This window comes from Sporothrix brasiliensis, assembly GCF_000820605.1.
Source record: "Sporothrix brasiliensis 5110 chromosome Unknown Cont19, whole genome shotgun sequence".
In the NCBI taxonomy this organism is placed as follows: Eukaryota; Fungi; Ascomycota; class Sordariomycetes; order Ophiostomatales; family Ophiostomataceae; genus Sporothrix; species Sporothrix brasiliensis.
Genome location: NW_024467138.1, coordinates 592,743 through 619,955, shown reverse-complemented (window position 1 = coordinate 619,955; position 27,213 = coordinate 592,743). Strand labels below are relative to the sequence as shown.

Here is a 27,213-nt window from a genome sequence, read left to right as displayed (position 1 = left end):
ATCGTCGTCGGGATGCCCTGACCTGGTTCCCCGAGCCGACATGACGACAATGCCGAAAGTCTTCCTGCAACGGACGACAGTACAACGTTATGATGTGTGAGCAAGAAAATGTGCCTGGAAGAGGAATGCAGCCCCCTGATGGCCTGTCTGCAGTTGACGACAGACGTTGTGCAGATAGCAGGCTTTGCCGTCTGTATGTCGTATGGCTGCAGACTGCATAGTTTCACAGCTTGTCGACTGCAGAATCTCCCGTATCGTATCAGCCATCGCCGTCTCATATCGGAGAGCGGATATTGGCAGCACATCGTTGCATAGCCCCCCGTAGCCGCCACAAACAAAAGACGGTGTAAATCGTTCTGCGGGTGCCTGACATGCTGCTTGTCATGGACGCCTTGGCTGTTCGTAACGTGCATCTCCTTCTGCTTGGTGCCGATTTCTCTTTACTGAGCATTTCTGTTGCATCTGTCGCCACATATGCCAACGAAAGATATTGGCTTACAAGGGTTGCTCTGTTAAGCTGCACTCTTACAAGAGAATCGTGGTAGACAACACGGATGTGGCCTGTTTACTAACTGTAAAGCACGACAAACGGCGATGAGCGTGAAGACTTCAAACGATGTTGACGAGCCCCAGTCACTCACAAAGTCTGCACAGGTGGACCAGACATGTGCGTCACGACACTGTGCATAGTTTCTCGCCTTGCCTGCTGAAGTAGGCGAAGCTAAGGCTGGTCGACGTGGCTGCACAAATTACGTGCAGGAAGCGTGCTTATGACGGATGCCGGCTGTACGACTCAGCAGTTATGAAGGTATGCTGTCTATGTCGGTCGCAACACCCTAAAAAAGAGAACAACGATAAACACGAAAACCGTTGTGATTTTGACGTTCGCCGTTCAACCTCGCCTTAAGCCAATATGCAGCAAAGCGAGTTCGGCAGCCGACACAAATCGGCTGTTTAGCGTCGAAAGTGGACAACAAGCGGGGCGGATCGAGCTTCCGAGACGGACCTTTGAGCTGTGCATGATATTGTCCTTTGACGAATTCTTCCGTCGAAGAAAGAAAGAAAGAAAGAAAGAAAGAAAGAAAGAAAGAAAGACAGAAAAAATAAAAGCCGTACAACGTCCAACAACTCCCCGCACCCTCAATGTCCGTCGTTCACAACGTCAACACCAGGGACGAAGAAACGCCGCTCCTCATCTCTGTGCACTCCGAACCTGCGCCCGGCGGTCCCTCGCGTCTTCCACAGCCCAACAGCGCCAGCAGCAGCAGCACCTCCGCCACCTGGCCGTGGCCAGCATGTTCTTCTGGCGTGTTGGCGCCCTGTACGGCGCCACGGCTGTCGCGCTTGGCGCGTTTGGCGCGCACGGGCTCAAGAACCGCGTCAGCGACCCGGCCAAGCTGGCGACGTGGTCGACGGCGGCGCACTACCAGCTGGCGCACTCTGTGGCGATGCTGGCGGCGCGGGGCCACCCGGTGGCCTCGTCGCTTTTCGCGACGGGCATGACCCTGTTCAGCGGCAGCATCTACGCGCTGGTGCTCGACCCGGAGCGGTTCCAGGCTCTGGGGCCCGTGACGCCGGTGGGCGGGCTGTGCCTGATTCTGGGGTGGTTGTCGCTCGTCTTTTCGCGGGGCCGGATCCAGCTGTAAGACGGCCGAGGCCCCTGGACAGACAAGCACCGCGGCATCCGCCTTGCTACGCTCCTACGGACAATCTCATGTACATGTATCTCTTCTTTCCCCTTTGGTTTCGGCATTTTTTTCTGTATCTCTCCTCTGTCGGCATTTCCTATTAACGAAAAAAAAAAAAAAAAAAAAAAAAACAAATTGTATTTTATTACAATGCTCTACATGGTTACGCTGTGCATGTAATACGCTTGTCATGCTATATGCTTTTTGCTTTTTGAAAGAAGTGAAACAGCAGAAAACGTGGGAGAGGGAGACGAAACAGCCTCACGACGTTTCGCCCTTGGGTACGTCGTGCAGGCTTCTCTTCTCGTTGCCCGGCCGATCGTGGCCAGCTGCCTGATTGCTGTCTTCGCCGGACGGCGGCGTCTCGTCCAAATCGACCTCGTTGGCCTCGAGATCTGCATGTGCACCGCCGTCTCTTGCCGCGACCGGCACCGGGACCACTCCACCGTGGCCGTCGCTCCCCGTCGCGCCCTCTTGCGCCGCCTTCTTCTTGGCCTCGCGCACGTCCGTGGGCTCCAGGCCTTTGTCTTTGACAAAGATGCACATCAGCGAACAGAGGCCGATGAGGGGCACCTGCAGCAGGAAGACGGCATGGCTGGCGGCCATGTAGGCGTCGAGGACCGCCTCCCGCGCGGCGGTGCTCGCAAAGCTGGTGGGCAGGTAAAAGGCGTTGTTGGCCAGGTAGGCGTACTCGGCGGGCAGGTGCGCCCGCAGGGCCGCCTGCAGGACGGCCGCCGCCACGGCCAGACCGACGGCGCCGCCGGTGGCGCGAAAAAAGTTGCGCACCGAGATGATGACGGCGCGGCGGGCCTTGGTGGTGTGGGCCTGGAGGGCGACGAGCGTGGGCTGGAGGGTCATGCCGAGGCCGGCGCCCACCAGCATGAGCGGCACGACGATGGCGGCGACACTGGTGGTGCGTGTGTTGAGGAGCATGAGGCCGGCGCCGCTGCAGGCAACGTTAGTATGGTCAGGAAAGCACGTTGGCATTGGACGTTGGCATTGGACAGTGAAAGGGTGCGGGTTGGGAGGGGCTAGAGCCACGTACAGCGTCCAACAAGCAAAGCCGCACCAGATGACTTCGCCGTAGCGTTTGATGCGCGACAGGTACTGGCCCGACAGGATGGAGCACGACGACTGCACCAGGACCATGGCGGACACGAACGCGGCCGATTCGATAATGGTGTAGCCCCGTGCGTTTTGGAGAAACAGCGGCAGGTAGTACAGCGAGATCTGGTACACGGCGCCCAGCAGAAAGCTCTGGACCATGAGCACCGTGATGACATGGCTCTTGAAGATTTGCACTACTGACGTCAGCGACTGCCCTTGTCAGGGGCCTTGGGTAAGGGCCGTCGTCGGGGAACATACTTGGCATCATAGGCAGCTGAGCGATGCGCAGCTCCACGACAATAAAAAACACAAACAGCAGCGCCCCGATCACCAGCATGCTAATCACCATGGGCGAGTCCCACCGGAAGTACGAGCCGCCGCCGCTCACGGGGATCAGCACGAGGATCACGGCCGCCGACGCCGACAGCAGGCCCCAGTAGTCAATCTTGCGCGCGTTCTCGCGCAGGCCGCCCTGGGGCGGGTTGGACGGCAGCATGTACGCCGCCACGCACCCGACGACCACGCCCAGCGGCGCCAGCAGGTAAAAAAAGGCGCGCCACGTCGTCCGGGCGGTGAGGCCGGCCGCCAAGAATGGGCCGGCCAGGTTGCCCAGACCGACACACGCGCCAATGATGCCCTGGTAGAAGCCGCGCTGCTCGAGGGACACAACGTCCGACACGATGATCATGCTGAGGTTCGTCACGCCGCCGCCGCCGATGCCGGCCACGCCCCGAAACACATACAGCATGGGTCCGCTGCGCGAGAGGCCGCACAGCAAGTCGGCGAGCGCCAGGCAGCCGACGGCGGCCAGGTACACGCGTTTGCGGCCAAAAATGTCCGACAGGCGGCCGTAGAGCATCTGGAAGGTGGTGTTGGCGATCAGAGACGCGGTGCCGGCCCAAGAAATGGTGTTTTGGGCATCGAGGTCGCGGGCAATGGTCGGGAGGGTGACGCTGATGCCGTTCTGGTCGATGAACGTGATCAGCAGCGTCAGGGCGAGGGTTGCAAAGACAATGACGAGCTTCTTTTTCGGCAGCAGGTCGGTCTGGTCATACAATGCCTTTTCCGCGGCGGACTGCTGCCGCGTCATCTTGGCACCGCCGATGGCCATGGTGGGAGGAGGTCTGATTGTTCAGAACATACAGTAAACTATGCTAGTAAACGTGTGGATGTCGTGATGCAACGGTGTGCGTCCGGCCAGTTCCATATGTATGTATGCAGCCCGGTCCGGCTGGTGTCCATGTATCCCAATGAACAAGAGAGTGCTGCAATGGTGGTCGATATTCGGAGCCGTGGACCGTCAAGGCAACCTGGTCTGGTGAGCTGCGAAGTTAAGTGAAAGACAAAGTAAGATTCAAAGCATCGAAAAAGAGTTGAATAATAGTGAACTTCCGGACTGGGATACGGATCGAGTGAGTCGAGACGAATGAACACAAGTTAAAAAGAAAAAGTAAAGAGCGAAACGAACAAAGGAAGAAAAGAAAACAGTGGCGTGGTCTTCCCACGGCGAAACTCCGAACGGATAACTGCCGGCAGCTCTTCGTCCAGCCGACGATCAAGACGACGCAGGATGGAGAAGGAGCAGATCGAACGCGAGTCACAAAAACGAAAAGAAAAAAGAAAAAAAAAAATCTACGAGTTACTTTCCTGGTACTGCTGATCCCCGCCGGTCTAGCGCTTGTGCGCTGCCGCGTCGTTGCTTCCGCCACCCGTGCGCCTGGGAATGCGATGCCGTCATTGCCGGACTGGGTCCGGCCATTTCCTCTGAGGTGTGGTTGCAGGCCCCAGGGCTGCGGTTGGCCTGGCTCGTATGACCGATGACCGGTGTAAGCAGTCTCTGAAGACGCACAATACCCCGTCCTCCGCCACTGGGCAGCAAATGAGAGCGGCTGATGTCGAGTACATCGTAGAAATGATTTTGATTTATTTACTTTTTTTTCGATTTTTCTTTTCTAACTCCCAAGAGCGGCCGCAAGCCGACGAGGCACTGATTGCGTTGCAGCGAACAACAACACATGTCCGTCGAATCGGATCCAGCTATGCCGCACACTTTGTACGCGACCGTTCAGTAGATGTGAGTTCTTGACATGAAAATACTTGCGGGGGATCTTGTCATCGTGTTCTTCTAGAGAGAACAAGAGTCGGCCCAACACACACCGATGACACTGGCAGTTGCAACAATAGAAACAAGATGGCACACAACGAGTACTTTGGGCGAAGACGCTATCGGCTCCGAACCGGCCTGTCCATGATCCTGGATTGTCGCGGGCTTCTTAGTGGGTACTCAGTCTCCGTTTTTAGGAGTCGTCAGCGGGGATGTTTCGCCGTCGGCATTACTGGATTTGGTCGCCGAAAATGCGTGACAAGACACTGGCAGATCTTGACTGTCGATGTCGACATGCTGACAAGGCAAAACAGACGGCCAAATGGCATGAGATGAGAGAAAACCATGATAGCATCCCTCCCCGTAAACCGACTGCAGTCGCATCTCGAAAGCGATGTTGTTTACGAGCATTGACAGTCATTCAGGAATGAAATGGCCGCTTTTGTTGGCAAGTAGCTTCCGTCTGTCAACGTGAGGATGTGGGCGACATACGACATACGACACAAGACATACACAACAATGGGGATGGATTTATTAGTTGGCACTTCAAACCCGCCTGTACATGTAAGATACATCCAGACCGCAACTTTCTTGTGGCTTGGCTCGACGACGCAGAGGACAAACTGATGGGCACGTCTTTGAGAGTGAAGCCGAATCACTGCTATGCTGTAAAACGCTCATGTGCAACATTGACACCGTTGCCAGCTTCGTCGCCATACGGAGTAAGGCTGTCGGTGCAACTGAATCGACAGTGAGCGACAGGTGAACGAGGCGTGATCGTCTAGTGCGATTTCTTTCACGGAGGTAGTAATAGTCGATGTATATGGCCGTGATATTGTCCTACGTGACCTGAACATCAATCCAGTAATTAGGCAGCGAGCATGAGCACCAAGTACCGAATAGAGGCCTCTGTGGCGCTGAAACACGGCGGGCCGTTGCCCGTGGCCAGTGGCATCGCTAATCGACGTGCCCTAGCGCCCTCTTTCCCATATACGATTTACAGGTCTCGCATATGCTAACACTGCTCTTAGCTCCTCAGCTTTGGAGGCCCACATTTCCAGCCGCCTCTCTCCACGCGACCTGCGACCAGCGTGTCTGTCCAGTAAGCACGTGCGCCAGGGACCCAATGTCGCTCAGTGCCGTCCAGTTCGCGACAAGGCCTCTGCATCGCCCGTTTAGTTGTTTACGACGAACACGTTCTGCATGCAAACTCGCCTGGCCTGTGTCTTGTTTCCTGTTTGCTGCTCGCGGAAAGCGCCATGGCAAAGCGGCCTATAGCACGTATTACTGCAAAAGCATAGGTGCAAGTACGACATACTCTTCCGCACGGTTGCGCCTTCTGCAGGCGATCGAGTTTCTCCACATTGGTGCCTCCGTCTCCTCTTTTTCTCCTCTTCGCAATCCGTCTCCTTCTCCTTCTCCTCACCTCGTTGCGCCGCATGTGTCGTACGTATCGAATAAAGAAAGAACTGAAAGGGGAAGGAGGCGATTGCTTCATCTACTAGCTCCGTCAGTTCTTGTTGGTTGGCGAAGCAGGCAGGTGCCATCTGAGCTTTCTAGTCCGCCTCTTTCCTCTGCTGACTGCCGGGTGCATCTTGAACTATTCCAACCTATTCCAACTGAGCTGATGCCCTCTCGCATTGTGACTGTTATTCGATCTCGTCGTGACTCGTGTCCTGTGTCGTTTGCGCCTCGTCGTCGATCAGCTCTGCCGTTCTCCAAACCAAAAACAGCCAAACAGCCCTGCCTCCCTTGCCGTCCAGCTCGGGCCCCTGCGTCAGCTCGCCCACCATTCGCCCTTGCCGAACCTTCTTTTTCTGCCACTTTCCTGCCCTGTCCCCGTCATCGCCTCATCTACCGTGGCTCCATGTTTTGCGGCCGCTTTCATCTCGGATTAGATTGCTCGAGCCCAATACGTATGTTTCCTCTACGACGGCGTCACATCTTCGGTCACCCGATCCCAGCGACCGTGCGTCTCCTGAGCTGCGCCATTTAGCTCTCAAGCTCTCCGGTTTCTGTCCAAGATACGAAATACATGTTTCGTTTTCGAAATTGTGCGTCTGGTGACGCTTGTTCGCGCCTTCCTTTGCTGGCTTTGTTTTAGCTCCATTTTTTCCCTTGCCACCACTTCGACTAACCGCTATTAGCGGCAGGTGCATCTGTTGGTCAGTGCTCCGTCCAAAATTTTCGGACCTTGACTTTTCCCCATCTTTTCCTTTCCAACTGCTCTGCCCTGCGTCACCCCTGGAGCTCGTGTCAACAGCTGCGAGGCAGTACGACCTCCCCGGGTGGTTCTCCAAAAAAAAAAAGTCGGCAAGTAATTACAGTGTGGCCCTGATCTGATCTGGTCCAGCTCTTCCCGCTTTCTCCATTCTTGCCGTCCAGGCTTTTTCGCTAGCCCGACCGGTTACTCCTTCCCCTTCCTTTTCTTCTTGTTTCCTCGTTACTATTACCTTGACTGTCTGGTCGTCTTCTCCTTCCTCTTACATCGACACCTCCTCCCTCGCAACTTCCTCGCGACCTCCTCTCGACACTACTCCTTCCCCGGCGACCTGCGTCGCGCCTTCCTTGTTTCACCGCCGACACACAGGCGCGCGCCCGCTCTGCCCCTTTTCGACTCCGAATGTGCACTGTAATCGACTCGGCCTGCCCCTTGCTTACGACAAAACGCGGTTAAGAGTGGAGTGCGCGCTCATTCGACGAATGTGAGACGCATACCCAGGGCCGAACAAAGTTGCAAGCACCAAAAAAAAAGAGAACAAAAGAAAAAAGGTAAAGAAAACGACCCAAAACACCAAGCGTCAGCCTCCAAAACACAGCCCAAGGAGCTGAGCTTTGCGGCAACCGATCACCCGATCATCGCCCTAGTTGTTTTTCGAGGCTACAAACTAAACCATAGCGAGGAACAAATCCACGTTCCAGCTGCCCCGTTCGTCGAGGCGGCGCCATGGACTCCCGACAGCCACCGCCTCCAGCGCCACCACCGCCACCGTTGTCGACAGCGTCTTCATCCTCGCATTCCCAGCATCCCTTTCCGCCGCGAAACAACCCATCACCACACTACGGCCGCGCAGCATACCCACCGCCTGACGCGCGCTCTCCATCGGCGCCGTCGTCTGCCGCGTACGGCGATCCCAAGGGCCAGCACCAGCCGCATCCTCATCAACCACCCCATCCACCCCATCCACAACATTCACAGCACTCACAACATCATCAACCGCAACCCAGCGCCCATCGACGAGGGCCCTCTGACTCCTCCTTTTACGCGCAGTCGCGCTCCGCGTACCCATCGCACCCGGCCGGGCCCGACGTGGCCAGTCCCAGCGCCAACAACCCGCCTACCCATTCCGTCGCCAACCACGCCCGCAACCCGAGTGCCCCATCGCTAAGTCGCGCGATGCCGCCACACTCTGCCTCGCCGCCCCTCCGCTGCAGGGCAGCGGCAGCAACAACGGTAGCCCTGGTGGTCCTGGTGGTCCTGGTGGTCCACCGCCGCCGCCGGGCCATCACTCGCCATATACACTGCCTCCACCACGCGTCGGGTCGTCCTCCTCGGCGTTTCCGTCTGTGCGCGAACTGCCATCACTCTCGTCCCTGCCGCGCACCGGCAGCTCGGGCAGCTCAATGTCGATATCCTCCATGCTGGGCGGCCCGTCCATGGGCCACGCGCGTGAGCAGTCAGGGCCACCGCCGTATGGCCCGCCACCGCCGCAACAGCCCTCGTCCGCAGGGCCCCCGGGAAGCGGACCTGGTTCTGCCTACGCGTCGAGCATTCACGCCTCGCCACGCATGCGCTCGGCAGCCAACGACTACAGCCCCTACCGCCGACCGCAAACGCCTCCGGACCACCAGCGGCCCTTCGACGCGCGTGATCCGCGGGACGGACGCGATCCTCGAGACACGAAAGGCCCCATCGCCGCCTCACCCCAGCAAGCCGGCATGTACGTCACAACACCCGAAATGCCGCGCTACGGGACCCCCCAGTCCTATGCGCAGCCCCAGCGTGGCCCACCGCCACCCAGCGATCAGCAGTCGCGGATGGCTGCCAGCATACCGCGCCCCAACAGCCAGCCCAAGTCCTATCCGCGCGGCCCGCCGCCTCCTGGCGAGCAGCAACAGCAGCCGCAGCAGCAGCTCCAACAGCACGGGGGTCCGCCTCTGCCGCACGCCGACGCCATGTACGGCCGCCGCGACGAGCACCGCGGTCCACCTGTGCCGGACTACAGCCCTGACCAGCGCAGCCGCATGTACAAGTACGAAGACCAGCACCCGCCACACCCGCCGCAACACACACTACCTTACTTGTCCGAGAGAGAACGCGAACGGGAACGCGAACGGGAACGCGAACGCGAGCGGGAGCGCGAGAGAGAGCGGGAGTGGGAGCAGCGTGAACGCCAGGCCCGGGAGATGGAGTTTCGCGACCGTGAGCGGCGAGACCGGGCCAATACCGGTGGATCGGATCCTGGTGGTTTCCGCCCACCTCCCGGTGCGCTCGGCCCCGACTACAACGCGCAGAGGCACCCGCAGCAAGGCGGCCCTGGCCTTCCTCTGTTTGGCCGTCCGCAAGATGCTCGCGAACCCTCACAAGATCCACGTGACCTGCGCGACCTGCGCGACCTGCGCGACCCCCGCGATGCTCGCGATCCACGTGAACCCCGTGGCGACCCCCGTGGTGACCCGCGCGATCCGCGCAGCGGCCAAGCCTCCTGGCGCCCACCGTATGATCAGCAGGGCCGGCCGTACGAACATGGCCGATCAGGCGAGTACCCAGCCTCGGCCGGGCCCGGTCACAACCAGCCACCACCACCGCCGCCTCCACCATCGCAGTACCCTCCTCACGCGCCGCCGGCACCCGGCCAAGACCGCTACCCTCCGACATCCCTTCCTCCCTCGCATCATCCCTCGGGTGGTCCGTCGCCATACGAGTCGCCTGATCGAAACCGCATAGGCCTCGGCCACCCGCCGGGTCCGCAAGGAGGACCCCAGGCGCCGCCTCCGCCGCAGCACCAGCACCAGCACCAGCACCAGCAGGGACCTGTGCAACCGCAACCGCAGCTGCAGCAACAGCAACAACAGGGTCCTCCGCGCTTCTCCGTGCCACCACGACCCCGCCCAATGGACGACGCACCGCCACCGCCTTCGGTTGCGTATAGTGCTCGTGGTGCTGGTGGGAATGGCGGCCCACCTCCTCCTCCGCCTCCCCCTGGATACGACACGGCCCCGCCTCGCCAACGGTCTGCAGAAGAGGCCGCACACCACCCACCGCGGAACCTACTGGCCATCCAGGAGATGAACCGCCGCGGTCGCGTGTCCCCACTGCCTCGGGCGGTCCAAGGCGCCCAATCACAAATTCACGGCCCTGCCGGCGAACCCTCCATTAAGAGCGAGTTTGGCCGCATGTACGTTGGCATTGGAAACGGCGTCGGCATGGGCCTCAGCAGCCCCATCACGTCCGGCGCCGCCTTGCCCTTCTCCAACGGAAACGGAGGTCCCACCAGTGCGGACGGCGCAGCCCATGACGCTTCGGCTGATGCGCCGACCAAGCCGGCCAAGGGCAAGCGCCGCAAGGTCGCAAAGGATGACCCAGCCAAGCTTGCCGGTATCGAGGACGATGGCAGCGGTCGCGGCACGCCCGCTGGCAAAACCAAACGCACAAAAACGGCCCACCACCATCACCAGTACGTGCCAAGCCCTCTTCTCTTAGCCGTGCCTTCTCCCACCTTGGGTTATGTTTACTAACCTTGCCTTTCTCTTTCTAGTCACCATACCCCCCACCACCACCACCACCATCACCCTGACCAGACCATTTCTCCGTCGACCGCTTTGTCCGTCCTAAAGAATGGCAAGGGTGCGACGCCTGTCCCTCTTCCTGCCAGCGTGGCCGGCCCCTCTCGCGACTACAACGCAGCCCAGATTCCTCAAGCCGTGGCCCGACCTGCCTTCCAGCAACCCCATCAGACATCGCCGCCGCAATATCCGCAACACGCCCCGCACTTGTCCCCAACCAATCCACCCAATGGTGCATTTGCGCCCATCCAGGCGGCACCTGCCGTTGTCAAGCCGAAGCAGATCGTTCTCTCGCAGGCGGTCGTCGATAGTGTGGCCGACCAGCCGCGCAACTACCTCGGCGACGTCCTGTACGAGCCCAAGCTCAAGGCCGCACGCAAGTGCGATCCTCTCACCGGCCGACCGCCGCGCTACCCGTACTCGACCACGCCGCGCCCGCTGCCCCTCGATATGATCAAGGACAAGGCCAACAGCATCTTGACGGTCAAGGTCAACAAGCTCTTCTTGGCGTCCGCCGCCCGTGAAGAAATCACCCACCGTCGCGCCCTCTGGGGCACCGACATCTACACCGACGACTCGGATGTCGTGGCCGCCTGTATCCACGGCGGCTGGATCCGAGGCGAGTGGCCAGACGATGTCGACGTCGACATGCTGGGCCTCGCCGAGCAGGCCGACGCACTGGCTGGCGGCTCCGGCGGCTCCGGCGGCTCCGGCGGCAGCGCAGCGAAAGAGACGACGAGCCGCAAACAGCGCGCCGCCGCCGCCGCCGCCCTGGAGCAGGCGCGCAACCAGCCCCTGCCCGATCTACTAACCGCGCCGCCCAAGACCGGGCCCATGGACATCCCACCCGGCCGCGACCTGCACGTGACTCTCCTCGTGCTGCCCGCCCTCCTCAAATACGGCGCCACCACCCGCTTCGGCATCCGCAGCCGCGAGTGGGGCGGCCCGCCGCACGAGCCGCAGCACCAGCCGCACGACGGCATGAGCTTCAAGGTGCTCAAGATCCGCTGGGTGGTCAACGGTGCGGGCGCGCAGAACCGCCTGCGCGGGAAAGCACGGCGCGAGCGCATGCGGCAGGCGATGCGCGAGGTGGATCTGTCGGCGTCGCAGAGCGAGGGCATCAAGCTGGGCTTTGGATTCGGCGGCGGCGCGCCTGCGGGCGACGATACCCATGTCGGAGCTGGTGCCGGTGCCGGTACCGGTGCCGCTGACGCCCAATGGTGGCGTCCTCCCCCGCGCAAGGCAGAGGCCGGCGACGGTGACAAGGAGAACCGTCCTGGTTCGACCGAGCGCGGCGAGACCGCAGCCGCGGTTGCTGAGACGAATGGCGACAAGGACCGTGTCGCGGCCGAGACGGATGCCGTGTCGACTGCGGACGTGGCTGTACCCAAGGGCGACGATGCCAAGCCGTCGGATGCGACGTCGGCAGACCAGGCAACCCTTGCCAAAACGGCTACGGACAACGACGGCACAGCGGCGTCGGGCACAGACGCAGCAGCCGGCGATTCTGCGGCCGCGGCCGAGGACCCCGACACGACAATGACGGATGCTGGGATGGACGACTAGGAGAAGTTCCTCTACCTCAAGACGTTGGAATTCACGGGGACGATCCTCTTTTGAGCGGCGTGTTTATTCGATTTTGTTCTTTGTTCGTTGCATGTTTGTCAAGGCGGTTTTCTCGTGGGCACGAGATGGTTGTGCGGTGTGCGATGTTTGTATGGCGTGTAGTTTGTCTTAATAGTTTCTTGTATTGTCGTTTTCTCCTCCGTGCGTCACTCCTATTCAGCTCCGTTGTTTAATTCCAAAAGCGAGAAATTTCCTGTTGCCTGAATTGTCTTCTATTACGTATAACCACACCCTCTCCACACACGTATCGTCTTCGTCTACAATGTCACAATGTCTCAAGTCACAGCTCCGTATTTTAATATCCGTCGGATCGTATGCCGTTAAAAGTGAAATGTCCATTCTATGCAAGTCCTATCGTACAGCCATCATAAGCTCATATATCCATGCCATATTCCCCCACCGCTGCCCCTAAAAGTCGGTCACCCGCCCGTTGAAGCTCCAGTCGCCCGAACTGCCCCACCGCAACGGCTCGTTCTTCGGGCCGCCCACCTCGCCCGTCTTGGGGTTCCGGTCGCCGTCAAACTCGGGCGCCGCGCCGCGCCACACGCCCTCGATCGGGTTGCCGTTGAGCGCCGACGAAGGTGTTTCGGTGGCAGGTTTCGCCGACGCCGCTGAGGCCTCCGCCTGTGTCTCGCCCGCTTCCGCAGCAGCCGCCGCCTCTTCCGCCGCCTTAGCGTTAGCCGCGGCGACCGCGTCCGCCAGCGACGCAGCCGCCGCCGACTCCTGCGCCTGGCGCACCAGCTTCTCAAACTCGGCCTGCTGCTCGGGCGGCAGACGCGGCGGCGCCGGCTGGTCGTCCCATGCAGACGAAAAGGCGCGGAGGGCTATTGTTGCCGGCGCGCGGTGAACCGAAACACTGGGGATACGGAAATGTGCGGTAGTGCGGCGCATGGCCGCAAAGCGCGAAACGGGCAGCATGGCAATGTCGTTGCTGTGGTGCTAAGGACAAAGGCTAGCGGGAGCGTAATTGGAAATGGCGTTGCGACGAGCAAGTGGTTTATACAAAGAACCCTATGCGTTGCCGTCGTTATCGACGTGATTGTCGTTGTTATAATAGTATCGTAAAGCAGTGCCACAAGTCGGACCGTTGTCGGATGTGCGAAATGCTGAACCTCGGCGTCGGCGATTGGCAGTTGAATGGCGAAGAAAAAAGGGCCGGATGGCTTACATAATGTTGAATGGATTGCTGGTTTGCTGGTTTCCTGCGGGTCCTCGTCCTGTATTCGTCAGGTTTTGGTGTAGCCAACGGCTAACTCTATAGTGGGATGCTACTCTGCGAAGTGCTCCTTTGCTCCTTTTGTGGGCCTGGCCAGTTCACGGCACGATATCGCGCCACCTGTTGCCAGCGACCTCCAGGACGCTCTTTCCAGATAGGTCGACGATGCTTTGGAAAATATGAAGGCACTTGCCCAGTCCAGCCTATCATGGAACGCAAGGAAGGTGCAACCCACAGAAGTACGTCGTAACGAATCTCTATCCTGTACAACACATATCCCTGGCAATAAATGGCGGCCGTCGATCATTGGCTGCTTGACATGTTTGCGGCTCAAAGATCATGGTAGCCTAGTGAAAGAGTAAATCATTCTCCCAAATATGGGCAGCAACTGGCCACAAAATATGATGCAAACATCACTGCAGTCCCTGGAGAAGGAAAGTGCGAGCCGGCACTTGAGGTTGCGTACCCGCTCTTGCCGCGGGAACTCTGACAAACAGAACCCAGCCGGTCGCAGTTGCCTTTGGTGGTCAACTGACGATGCAGAAGCAAAAGGCACGAAGGAGCGACCCATTCTCATCCGCATGCACAGTACAGAAGGCCGTACTTTTCACCACGACAAACTCCAATGTCCTTCCGCTTCTTTATCGCCAACGGTTAAACGCGTTCGCCAAAGAGTCCCCTCTCTATCTTTGAACACTTGTGTTTCCCTCCAAACAATGTCGCCTTTCAGCTACACACGACGTGTGGATCGCATGCTGCCCAGGGCAGTCTGCTATCGACCCGTTGAGTCGCATTTTGCCAGACGAGGTCAGAGTTCTGGCCTCCCACGCCCTCGCTTTGCGGTATGTTCAACCTTTCCATGCTTTGACAGAATGGTTGATCATTTCACGGGTTTCTGCTGCTTGCATCTCGACGAAACCCAGAGGAGGATGAGGTTTGACCACTAATGTGAGCAGAAATCTCAGCCTTCTCTCGGATCACACCCCACCCACAGTTGACCACGTCGGCGCGCATTTGCTTTCTGCAGGCTGCTGATCTGCAGACGAAAGCAAGGCAGCTAAGACTGGGAGTGAGGCCACGACAGCCAGCCATAAAAGACCAAAGCATCCTTTTTGGCGGTCCGAAATGGCGCCTCTCATGTAATTACGCCGACAGTCGTACAAGGGTCGCGCTGCCGTGGTGTCTTTTTGCCAGACGGGAGACGTATCGCTGGACATTCACAGTGAATCCGAACAAGTTCCTCCTCTGAGGCACATACTTCCATGCCATTTTGGCGACGATTATTGGGTGACAATATACCCAGTGGAAGGGTGGAATGAAGAGCTCAAGTCACATGTCCCAGGTTGTGCCTATGAGCATCTGCTGCTCGTCATTCTGATTGATGCCACCAATAACAGCCGATGCCAACACCACCACCACCACGACCGAGCAAGAAGCAATGAGCCGCACGTTTCGTTGCATCCTACTGTCCATTTCATTCCGTGCCTTTATTCACTGCCCCCTCTTTCCATCCGCTACTCCCCCCCTTTGGCCTGCTCTCTCAGTTGTGAAACCAAAAATCCCTCTTACGGTCGCCGTCATCGCACTTTCTTTCCCTTCCTCCTCTAATCGCACTTCTTTCAGATGTGCTTATGTGTTGCCTTTCCATTGCTATTGATAGTTTTATGATATCGCGTGTGCATTTACAGGCCAAGAACGTTGTCTCATATCCTCAAACCGCTGGTTGCTTTCCCGCCCAGTCATCTGTTCCGTCTACTTTAGCATCCTTTGTGATTTGGAGTGGCAGCATCCAGCTCACCTTATCTTGCGGGTTCTTTTTTTCCATTCTTTGCACACAGCTCGCTCTGTTGCAACTGCCTGTGAAACTGTCCCGAATCCAGACCTGCTGGTTCAGAACAAGGGTGGTCGGCGTGCACCAACCTCGCAGCGTTTTTGGTTACGCCTCTCGTTCCAAGAGAGTTAACTTTACACTCCGGTGCTTATTTAGTCGAAAGTGTCTAGCCAAAGATATTCGGATTACAGTCTGGTTGCTTCATCAACCTTGGATTTCATCCCAGAGAGTCCCTCGTCCGAGTGGACATCCTACTAACAAGCTGCAATGCACGAAGTTGCCTAAGACAACAGAGCAGCACCTCTTGACACCTCGTTGGTCTTACCGTTTTGTTTCGGTTGGTCGACAAGATCCTGTCACATCCTACAGCTCTTGATCGATATGGATTTTCTTCCGCCCGTGGGTACCGGGCCATCGTTCTTTCTCGTGCCGGACAACCATAACGCACAAAAGGTCATCAACGATCCAAACAACGCTGCGTACGTGGACGAGAAAGATGGGGAACCTGCGCTGCACCTGGATTTTACCGGCTTGGTCAACGACAAGATTACCCTCGGTCGGTCAAATTGCACAATCACGCTTCCAGACCACTATGGCGCAGGCATTCAACGACGCCACTGCTACTTCCGGTGCAACTCGTCGACCGGTGCCGTCATCCTCAACGACGAGTCCTCAACCCGAACTACACTTGCCTACGATCAGGATGCGGACTTCAGTGTTCCCATGTCGCAGGCCATGAACTCAGTCGTCGTTACGAGACGGTTCAACCGGAACATTGCCATCGGGAATCGAAAATACTACAAGTTCAAATTGGTTTGGGACGGTGACGAACCCGTGAGGAATTTTTTAACACAGCACCCGAACCAGTTCGGCCCCGAGTCGTTCGATACAACCAAAGCACGCTACATCCAGGGCCAGGTTCTGGGGATGGGCGGCTTCGGACTCGTCCGCAAGGCAGTAAACATCCACAGTGGACACGCCATGGCTGTGAAACGATTCTACAATCTCGAAGGGAAGGGGCATATCATGGCAATTCGCGAAATCAACAACATGCTCAAGCTGTCCTCCAACAATGCAAAGAAACACGTAAGTTGCCGGTTTTCTTCAATGTCCTCCCATCACAAAAACTGTGTCAGCATAGTTTGCGGTCTTCGCTCAGGCGGACAGAGCTAACGTAACCCGGCTCACCAGGACCATATCCTTCCCATTCTCGACGTCGTGTACGACAAAGAACAGTATCGGTGGATTGAGATTTTCATGCCTCTACGAGACGGGTCCGTCTATACTCTTATTGAAGAAGCAGACCGTGCGCTGTCCGACGCCCAAATTGCAGAGCAGGTTCTCTATCAGATGGCAAAGGCGCTCAAGTTCATGGCTAAATACAAGATGGTCCACCGCGATATCAAGCACGCGAATATTTTATACGAGACTCGCATGCAGCATGATGGCGTCACACCATACTATCACTTCCAACTTGCTGATTTCAATCTGTCCAACGAGTCGGCCCAGGCGCGGACATTTGCTGGTACCCCGGTGTTCATGGCCCCGGAGGTTTACGATCGTCAATTGCAATCGTGTACAGCAGACATTTGGTCACTCTTTGTCACGATTGTATGGATCTACAACTTTGACGGGTTCCGGACATATTCGGCAGACAACGGCTTCGAGCTGCGTGATAAGATCACGGGGATTGCCCAGCATGAGCTGTTTCAACATATCCGTGACATGGCAATCCAAGACCCGAGTCGCCGGGTGTCCGCAAGAGAGCTTGTGGCTCGCCTAGAAGGTACTTCGACGTCTGGCAGGGCCGACAGGACGATGGGCACCGGGCTGCATGACGATGGCGACGGCGCTTATGGCTACGTTCCGTACATCACAGACGATGTTGCCCAGAGCTTTTCCAACACCTTTGGCTCGTCCAGCCGGCAATCGATGATGAGCAGCAGTGCCATGAACGGCTTTTCGGCTATGGCCGAGTTTTCTCTCGCTGGTGGCACCATGATGCCAAATGTAAGTTTATGAGACCAACAAACCTCGGTGAGTAACTTGCTAACGGCGTTTGTTTTCTCCTTCATCAGCCTTACCAAAACGGCCTCATCGATGAGCATTACGAGTACACCGACCAGTTCCCACGCAATGAAGAAGTCGAACTTGACGCAACGGCGGGTTTCGCCGAGTCGAAAGTAGAAGACGGCGAAGACGAACCCGGATCGGGCGACGAAGACCGGCACAACAAGGGCACGGAGGCGGAGAGTGCTACACCGACATATGCCTTTACGACAGACTGAGTCGAGTGACTTGCTGCGATCTTATTTATTTTCCAACTCTTGTCCTGTTTTCCTCACCACGTTTTCATATGCACAGTTTTTTAACGTACGTTTCCATTAGCTTTCTTTTCAAGCATCATTTCCCCTCTCAGTCCTGACAGAATTGTCATCCTCGTGCTGTTAATGCAACTTTGTTAAAGCTGTCTATTGCTCATATTTCCTTGCCATATTGTCTTTTCATTTAACGACCTGTCACGATAAATGCTGTGCAAGTGTTGCTTAACACTTGCCAATACGTTTTTTTCTTTCAAGTTAAATTTATTTCATAATTTTCCAACCTATTTTGCGGTGCTGTCTTGTTTTATTGTTGCTCCAGTTTTCTTTTATTTCTGTCTGTTTTACAAGTATGGTATTACCTTAAACTCTGCATTTCATATTTTACAGTAGTGTTTCTTATGCTTTTATGTATTTAACTTCTCGCCTGGGAGTAAGATGACTTTATAGCAATCAATTTTTTTTTTTTGCTCATGAAATAAAATCACCCAAATGGAATTGTCTGAACTGTGTCGCACCCGCCACTTTGTCAACGTAGAGATCTTTAAGGAAAAAAAAAGTAAATAGAAAAGAAAGAAAAGAAAAGAAAAAATACCACGTTGTTGATTTGTGGCGGCGGCTGTGCAGGTGCAGACGTCGATGTAACTCGAGTCACGACGAGACCTTTTTTTGATAGGTTATGTTTAGTCTAGCAGAGTGCTGTCGACGGAGATTTGTTTGCAATATCTTGGGATCAAGCTATTTTGGGAATCAGCTTGCCTTGGAGGCGGTACGAACGGACGAACGGAAACGTGCAAAAAAAAAAAGACAAAAAACTGTCTTGGCAAACAATCCGACACGTAGAGTTGCAGTGGTGACCCCAACGACACATCATGCCGAAATGGAACCTCGAAATCAAGGAAGCCGTTCAGCTGCTGTGGCGTTGATCACGATGCAGTCACTGACAGCTGTCAGACAGCCTCAGCAGCCACACAAGACCGCGTCGGACCCGTTTTCAAAAATCGTCTCGGACAACATGGCCGACTTTTGTCCAGTCCCAGGTTCTGTTTTGCACAGCCACGTAAATTCGGCGTGTCAGTGGAGGACGTTCTTCGAGCCCCAAGGGGGATGCCACGTCGAAAAAAAAGGACACACTGTACGGCGCTTCGTCGTACAAAGTAATTTCAATGCAACAGGCGTGTTGCAACCCTACGTCGGCATGCTTTTCGGACGGACAAGGGGGGTGTCGATGGCGCACGGGCGCAGTGGCACAAGTACGACGTACGAGCGCATCGTCGTCCAGGTTTGTATGCGCAGGTTTTGCCGAGTCTCGATGACCTGCATCGCAACAGGCCAGGCCACGCAAACCTCCGCGATTTGTCTGGGCACCATGGGCACGAAGTGCACGCCTTATTCTGGTAGGACTGTAGCTGGACGCTTTTATATTTTGTATTACTGTATATATATACATATAAAAATTGTTTTAGTTTTGCGTTCCTCTTTTGCTCTTTATTCGCGCAGTACGGCTTCATCCTCTGAGCTGTGGGGATTCTTTGTTCACGCTGTGGTCGGGCGTCGTGCACAGCCGCAGTGGACATGTTCTGCGCTTGCCATCTGGGAAAGGAGCAAAAGACAGAGAGAAGACATGCAGGGCCTTTCCACATACACATTTGTCTATTTGACATTGTCTATACCACAGTCCTCTGGCGGAGTGTTGCGTTCAATTCCGTGGACTCCAAGGACTAACTAAGTATGTCTCGCCATGATGGACGTTTATTTCCTTTGTCAATATCCTTTCGAGACAGCCACGTGCTGCTGGGCCCTTCCTCGCTTTCTACTGTATTTCTGCTTTTACCTGCGTGCATATGTAGCCTGTATGGAATATGCAGTATGCAGTATGCAGTATGCACACGTACGGCGGAGTACGCCGCAAAGCATGCTTGTGTTCTCACATCTGCATTGGTATACGGGAAGCAGCTCTGCTCCTCCTCAGCACTGTCGACAAACAGGTCTGCCGTTGCAGCACAAAGGCCATCGCTGCTTGCTGGCCTTGTTTATTTTTGTCGGAAGGAATCAAGCCAAGCCAGGCTTGGCGGGACAAGAGCTAACAAGTATCAAAAAGTATCAAAAAGTATCAAAAAAATATCTTACGATGCAGTGCACATAGATGGAGCCATGCAGCGCACAACGGCTGCGCCATGGCGCATCCGTCCGGCTCTTCTTTTCTTGGCTCCTTGGGCTGCGCGTGCGTTGCGAGTGCACATGTCCTGTTGTCCACGTACGCAGGTCGGAGCACAAGCTATTTTCTCACGGGATTACAGAGTAATTCGTAATTCGTAATTCGTACTTACGCATGGTTGTCATACGCGGTCCGTTGTTTGCCCAGCAGCCGCGGTCCGGCAGGCAGGAAACGCCTCCATGCCGATCGCCGTTAGATTGTTTCAAAGAGGCAATCCCATGTCCGATTTTTGTTCTGTCGTCAGTCTTCGTCTCGCTACGGGGATCGCTGGGTCGTTTACCGGGTTCCACTGGGTTCCGCTGGGCAGTTGGAGATCCAAAGGGACCTTGTTAGGATTTGAAGATTTTGCTCAGATCGAACGATCCTGTCTAGCTTTCTTCAGAACAGCCCGTTATGTTTTGCCGGGGAAGTGTTGGGCATCTTCGCCGAGGGAACGTGTACAAAAGCACAGTAGAAATGTCCTTCTTGTCTTGAAACACTAATGTCGAAATCGTGCAACACGACTCATTTCGGAGAATTGTCGTGTGAGAACAGGCCTGTGCGGAGCTGTAAAAAAAAGAGTAAAAAAAAAAGAACGGGCCTGTCGGCTTCTAGAAAATTTTTTTTTTTTTTTTTCGTCGCACGATCATTTGTTGCCCATGCCCGGTCCTTTATTTTTATTTTTTTTGGATATAAAAACGAAACCAGGCTCGCCAGGGTACAGCTGTCCCGGTTCTTGTTTCCATCTTCGCTGAAGAGTGGAGTTTTGGGTCGTGCAAGTGGAGTGACTCTTTTTGTTTTCTTCTTGCAAGTCGGATGGGCGGGCATCTTGCAAGTGAAGACGGGTGGCGCGGCGGGCTCGGTGGATCCCCGCCGTTTGCCAGTGGAGGCCGAGGGCTGAGGGATGCTGAGAGGGCAGTAATTACAGCGTACGACATAATTACTCTTCAGCGAGGCGGTGATGCGTTAGCGTCTTGGAGTCCGCTAGAGGACAGGATGAAACGGCGGCGGAACCAGGCCCTGGGACGACAGCAGACCAACCAGAGGCAAAAAGAAAGGGGGAGGCGATACGGAGCATTTGACAGCGAGACAGTCTCGACAGGGCCTCAAAGGGCATGCTCCATGGCCTGGCTCGCGTGGTTTTTGTGGGTTTGCCACTCTGCCGGGATTTGGTCGGAAAGGCGGCGATGGAGAAACAATTGATGGTCAGACAAAAGGACGCCAGGACACTTGTCGACGGAAGAAAGCATGCGCCGAGACTTTGCAAAGAGTCAAATCGTACAGCGGCGGAGAGCCAATGGCGATGAGCGATATCAAGATATGTAAAGGACCAGAGAGGCCAGAGGACAGAAAGAGAGCAAAAAGTGTGTGACATCACACAGCATCAGCCTGCAGGGCGTATGACCTCGCGTTCCAGCGGCAGCGTGGATGCAGCGGGGGTGCACAGAGGATTGCGCTGCGTTCGTCAACTGCTGCGTGTATGTCGCACGTCGCACGTCGTCGAAAGCAAAAGAAGCAAACGCGGCTGCTGAAGTAGGATTGGGGGCTGCGGTTGCCGCGGGTTGGCAGGATGGAGTGGTGGTGTGTCGTAGGGAGATAAGACGGGCATAAAGTGGAAAGGGATGTGAAGAGACACGAGCGGGAGATGCTCTTACGGCTGAATTCTTACACAAGATGCAAAACAAGGTGCGGCAGGCCACCCAGGAGAGGGAGAGGCTGGCGATGATAGTAAGAGGTAAGAGACAAAGACACGAGGTGCAGACACAAAGGAAAGACCACGGAACTGAAGCCGGAACCGAACCGGCCGGCGCATCTACTCACAAAGTAGCGATGTTGACACGATGTTGACAATACAACACATTCGCCCACATCTACACATAGACGCCAAAACACAAACACTTGCCGCGGCTACTTCCCTGGCCGGTGTAATCGTCATCGAACCGCACGCCGCAGAGCATCCCGTGGGCTTCGCTCTCTTGACTGTTTTCTTCCTCTGTCCCCATTGTCAGTCTATGGTCGGCACCAAATGGCAGGCCAAGGAAACGGGACGGGAGGTGTGGGTGGGCCAGCTGGAGAACATCGTGGCACGGATGCAGGTGTGAAGGTTTCTTCGTCTTGACGTTGACAAGTACGAAATACGCAGTTGTACGCTGTACGTCGTACGAGGCATGGAGGCCATAGTGCGCCGTATGCATGTCGTAATGGAGTCGTCGACGGCGTCGGAGAAGGCCGAAAGGGGAAAACGGCCACCACAGACAAGGGCCAAAACAGGGCCGCGACAGTCCAGTGCAGAGCTTGAAGCTTGGTACAGGGTTACATTCGACTTGGAGACGTCTTGTTCTTTTTCTTTCTCTTCTCTTCTGCAGTCTGAATCTCGGCCGTCTGGTTCTTCTTGTCCGTCGTTGACACAAAATGCCCTCACGATTGTCTCTGTTTCGATCGTTGGGCATGAAGACGAATCCTCAGTGTCCCCTCCCCCTGTCCTCTTTCTCATCCCCTGCCTGCGTTGATGTCGTCTCCTTTTCTTACGTTCTGTGGATGCGTTTGCAGCAAAAAAAAAAGTCGATTACTCCACGGACAGGGACAGGCCTGCCATCTGCTCGTCATCCTGTCCCTGTCGGCATCCAGGCCCATACTCCCCTTCAATATCAGACACACCCATGTCGATGCTGTTGGTCCCTTTTTTTTTTTTTTTTTTTTTTTTCCTCTCTCTTTCTTTCTCAAATTCAGCCATCCACGCACATCCTTGTCCCTCCCCTTCCCAATTCCACGTTGTGCATACCCACTTTCTGGACGTCTAGCCCGAGCAACCTGTACATCACTGGATCACTGGACATGCCTGTGTCGCTGGGGCCGCCGAAGCCTGAATTTGCTGGGATGCTTGGAACGCTGGTGGTGTTGGGTCGTGTGGTGATCGGCAATTCTAGAACCGGCCATACAGCTGTGTTTGTTAAGCACGGGCAATAGGCAAACAGACGCAGTCAATACACGGTAGAGTCAATACCAGAATCACATCACCGTCGCCGTCGACGGGCAGCCGTCCACAAAAGTTTCATATCGATCCCTCGTCTCGCCTAGTCAAGGAACATGCTCATAACCATGGCCAAAATGGCTCACCTATTTATTTTATAATATTGCATTTTTATAATCTCAAGTCTTGTTTATTTCTCATGGTCCCTCCTGTGCCTCGGAAGTACACCTCGATTTCTACTCCGGCCCCATGCCATGACCATGCCATGCCATCTATCCAACCCCTGGTCCTTCATGCTGTACGTTGAAGTGGTGTCTATCCGCCCAGGCAAGATGACATGGACCTTGTCCTACAAGACATGCAGAGGGCCAGGAACGGCAATCTGCTCTTGAAAAGTCTCTGAAGACGCCACAACGGGTTTCCTTGCATCCGCGACGCAAAGGTCCAGCTCGCTTTCCTTTCTTTCTTGTCCATTCATCTCTTTTTCATCTTCACTCTGCCTCCTCTTCGTCTTCAACCGTCTCACCCTTACGATCGTGCATCCTCCGCCCTCACCCGCCTCTTACTCCACCTCTGCCCAATACCCACCGTTTAAACATTGGACTGGCACCCCTGCGCATGGATGCATGGATGCATGGATTTGCAGCTCACGCACCCTGAGGCGTGTGTTCCGCCCCGTTCCACTTTCACTTTCCGGTGCCTTGTGCTTCTCGAATTTTCGACGTTTTGACGTTTTCACGTCCCTTTTGTCTATGACGCTGGCATATTGAGAATTTTCTCCAGCGTCCCGACCAGCAGCATTGCAACACCTCGCGGCCGCGTTCCTTTACACATCCGGCACAGACGTTGCCAAAATTCGCCCGAAATCACCGCTTTTATTATTTATTTATTTATTTATTTTTTACTTTCGTTTTATTTTTACTTAATTTTTATTTCACTTTTCCCAAGGCCGACAACTACAAAAGTCTCTTCCTCTGCATGGATACATCTTATAGTCTTCTCACCTTCTCATCATTTGCCTTTCTCTCTTCTTTTGGCGTCTCACCAGATAAACAACCGTTCATTCGATCCTTACAGCTTTCCGCTTTTCTCTCGTTTACGCCCCACAACGCAAGCTTTCCGGTACCGCGAAGACGGACTCTTTTCTGGCCTCAGCTACCAAGCTACTCGGCCTCAACTGGACCATCGCCCTGTGCACCGCCGACCGCCGTGACCTGAAAGAGGAGCAACAACGCCGACGGAGAAGCCACGCCCAAGTCTAGAACGAAACCGAGCGAAATAGAAATACCTTGACCCTAGACAAAGTTCAGGCAACCGTCGCAGCGGAAAAAGAACTAAAAAATAAATAATAAAATAACAATCGAAAAAGAGCAGGGATCGACACAATCGCCCAAGGTCCAGAAGTGGGCCGCAAGAAACAGATCTCAGAAATATAAGGGCGATCAGGAACGAGCCACACCCCCTTGTGCCGCCCTTTTTGCCCAGACCCAAGACCATCAGGCCCAAGACCAAAGATCAAAGACCATCAGAGACTGGGCCCAAGACACTCCAAGACCCCGACCATTGAAAGGCATTAAAAGGCACGCCGCGTGGCCGCTCTGGCAAGCCACAAGAGAACCGGCTTCTCCGTAGGCTGTACGAGCTTACTGGTATCCCCTTCTCCCTTTCTTCGTTTGTGACTTGTTTTTGTACTCTTCACACTCCACTGCCCTGTTGCTGCCAGGCAAACTGTTTCGGCTATCCGTCTTTCTCTTTTCTTGTGTCTCTTCCTCTTGTCTTCTTTTCTTGTGTCCTCTTATCTTCCATTCTTCTTTCCTTTTTCCTTTTACTTCTTCCCTTCTTCCGTCTTCTTACATCTCAGCTTGCTCCGTTCAACCTCGTCATTCCACCTCCAACATACTTCCACTTCCACTTACACCAAAGGGAGAAATCGACCGTCATCACCGCAGCGCCGGCACTTTTCTCCCATTTTGCTCGACCACCTTGCATAGGCCGATCGACAGCCATCGCCCCCATTCTCCCAGGTTGTCGTCCACTCGCGTCGCATTCCACAGCCCTGCGCAGTCCAAGGCCGAACTGAATCCAGGCCAAAGGGAAACAGAATAAAACCAACAGAAAAAGGCGCTTCGCTCACGACTCCGCGAAAGGCGTCTCACTATCTCGGCGCGCCCAGACCAGTTTGATGACAACAACGCCTACATAATTAAGAAACACGGAGGCGCAACCTCGTATTCCCACCGCCATATCCATTCCCATTTTATTTTGCGTCCCGACTCTTTTCGCTTCGCCTTTTTGCTTTTTGGCCTTTTGGCCTTTTCGCCTCATTTTACTTTTGCAATTCTCATATTCGCATTTTCGCGTTTTCGCATTTTCGCATTTTCTCTTCCTTCATTTCGTCGGGCGACAAAACTGCACTGGCTGTGGTTTCTTGCTCTCCCTTTTCTCGCCTTCTCCCGCCATCTCGCCATCTTCTCTTTCACAGCAGCGAATCCGCACCCTTTCGCAATGGTACGTTGAAACCAAGGCACATGGCGCGATTCGTGATTTCCTTTGGTTGGACGAGTGCACGGCGTCGTGCGTCGTGACCAGACGAGCCCGACAACAACAATAACAAAGAAAAAAAAATGGCCCGCGTGAACCACCTTGTGACTAACATGGCACCCTCCTTTTTACTTCCAGCCTTCCCACGACCACGCCCGTGCCCACGCCCACGCCCACCACCACACGGCGGCCAGCAAGGGCCAAAAGACAAAAGTCATGAGCGTCTACTTGTGGCAATGCGTGAGTCTTTTCTCTGGGACGGAGCTCGTAGCGTTTGCTTTTACTGTTTCAGAACCCGTCTAACAAACCAGCACATCTGCGGCCTGGATGGCATGGAGGCCGTGACGCAGATGCAGTGCGCCAACTGCGTCCACGTGCGGTGCCCAGACTGCCTCGTCGAGGCCACGCCCGTCTCCGATTGACAATGAAATCCTGGAGGGGAGTAAACCAACGAGGCGGCGGGAGGGTGGCGACAACAGCCCGCCCGCCTCTGCCTCTCTTCTCTCCACGGCGACGACAGCCAGAAGGGATCGGCCATGACGTTCACAGAACAGGCGCAACATCCAAGCATGACAACCACGGCCACCCTCACCGGACATTCGGAACACGATAAACCGCGATACGAATGCGACGCACAGCACCGCGTCGCTCACAACCGCGTCGCGCCGCCCTCTCACATCTCGACCAAGCACATCGCCCTACCATGCTACTTTCTCATCCATAGATATCCTGGCTGGACACAGAAAGCCGCCAAACCATCATGACGGCATCCGACAACGACCCATCCGATTGCCATTATTTTTCTCTTTTTCCTCTCTTTTTCTTCTCTTCTTTCTTCTTCCTCTCTTCTCCCTCTCTTCTCCCTCTCTTCACTTCTTATATTGATCTCCCCAGCGGCCATCTTATTCTCTTCTATTCCGGGAAAGGAAGCGACCGTTTGGGCTCGCTTTCCTCTTCTTTTCTTCCTTTCTTTTTTTCTTCTCCTATTCTTCTTCTTTTCTACTTCATCTTTTCATTTTACCCATTTCCTTTCATACTACATCGTGGGCCGGGGCCATCGGCCATCTGGGAAAATTCATCTTTGGGACCAATGCCTTTTTTCACTCTTGCCATTTCCTTTGTCTTGGGCCGGGTAGCGAAAGCTTCAGGATGGCCTTTTTATTTCATTTTGCTGCTTTGGGCGTTTTCCCTTTCACAATCTTGGGAGGACAAAGACAAAAATCAAGTACACTTTTTGTCAGTCACACATGGGCAGACGTACAACGCGATACGCACTGCACACTTCCCCCGGCTCGTTTCGCCTTGCGTTTTAGCAGTCATTGGTTTTATTTGCAGAGATATCCTTCCTACTCGGGACACTGTTTTTTGTGCGCTACATATTCCATACACAATCCAATTTTTTTTACCCTGATGGGAACGATCGTCAACGAAATCAAAAGTGTTGCTTTGTTCACTATTGTCAGCGAAGATGAACCGGTGCAGACTACACCGTCCATCGGACAAAAGAGAACGCTGCTCAATAGTATTGAAGAATGCTGTTTTTGCTTTTCATATCCATCTGTTCATCACATTTCAGAATGCGCCGACATGTTTTTTCTGGTAATTGAATATCTCACCCAGAACAGCCAACTGAACAAAGGCCAAGTAGATGCGTAAACGACAAACATGAACAAATGACATACCGTAGTTCATTGTACTGTTTGTCACGATTGATATGTGAACACAACCTGAGTCGCAGGCCATGTATAAATAAACGTGCCTCTTTTTCCTTTTGCTGACGTTCGGTGTACTTTGTCATCGTCAACTATTATTATCTTGGAGATC

At 55.0% G+C, this 27,213-nt stretch overlaps 5 protein-coding genes across 5 annotated transcripts; 3 read left to right on the top strand and 2 right to left on the bottom strand.

The window, feature by feature from the left end:
• Positions 1 to 1,154: 1,154 nt before the first annotated feature.
• Positions 1,155 to 3,906, bottom strand: SPBR_00183 (uncharacterized protein; the record flags this gene model as incomplete). The annotated part of the gene is made up of 4 exons (XM_040758503.1): positions 1,155 to 1,692; positions 1,954 to 2,634; positions 2,734 to 2,989; positions 3,054 to 3,906. The coding sequence occupies 4 exons, from the start codon at positions 3,904 to 3,906 to the stop codon at positions 1,155 to 1,157; spliced, it is 2,328 nt and encodes a 775-aa protein (XP_040617983.1).
• Positions 3,907 to 7,846: 3,940 nt separating this feature from the next.
• SPBR_00047 (uncharacterized protein) lies at positions 7,847 to 12,252 on the top strand (the record flags this gene model as incomplete). The annotated part of the gene is made up of 3 exons (XM_040758367.1): positions 7,847 to 8,209; positions 8,275 to 10,577; positions 10,776 to 12,252. The coding sequence occupies 3 exons, from the start codon at positions 7,847 to 7,849 to the stop codon at positions 12,250 to 12,252; spliced, it is 4,143 nt and encodes a 1,380-aa protein (XP_040617982.1).
• A 468-nt stretch (positions 12,253 to 12,720) lies between these two features.
• SPBR_01072 (uncharacterized protein) lies at positions 12,721 to 13,230 on the bottom strand (the record flags this gene model as incomplete). Its single annotated transcript, XM_040759390.1, has 1 exon — positions 12,721 to 13,230. One exon carries the CDS (start codon positions 13,228 to 13,230, stop codon positions 12,721 to 12,723), a length of 510 nt encoding a protein of 169 aa, XP_040617981.1.
• A 2,510-nt stretch (positions 13,231 to 15,740) lies between these two features.
• Positions 15,741 to 17,647, top strand: SPBR_00385 (uncharacterized protein; the record flags this gene model as incomplete). The annotated part of the gene is made up of 3 exons (XM_040758704.1): positions 15,741 to 16,445; positions 16,551 to 17,369; positions 17,438 to 17,647. The coding sequence occupies 3 exons, from the start codon at positions 15,741 to 15,743 to the stop codon at positions 17,645 to 17,647; spliced, it is 1,734 nt and encodes a 577-aa protein (XP_040617980.1).
• Positions 17,648 to 25,472: 7,825 nt separating this feature from the next.
• On the top strand, positions 25,473 to 25,811 carry SPBR_01130 (uncharacterized protein; the record flags this gene model as incomplete). Its single annotated transcript, XM_040759448.1, has 3 exons — positions 25,473 to 25,493; positions 25,528 to 25,629; positions 25,701 to 25,811. 3 exons carry the CDS (start codon positions 25,473 to 25,475, stop codon positions 25,809 to 25,811), a joined length of 234 nt encoding a protein of 77 aa, XP_040617979.1.
• Between the last annotated feature and the right edge of the window lie 1,402 nt (positions 25,812 to 27,213).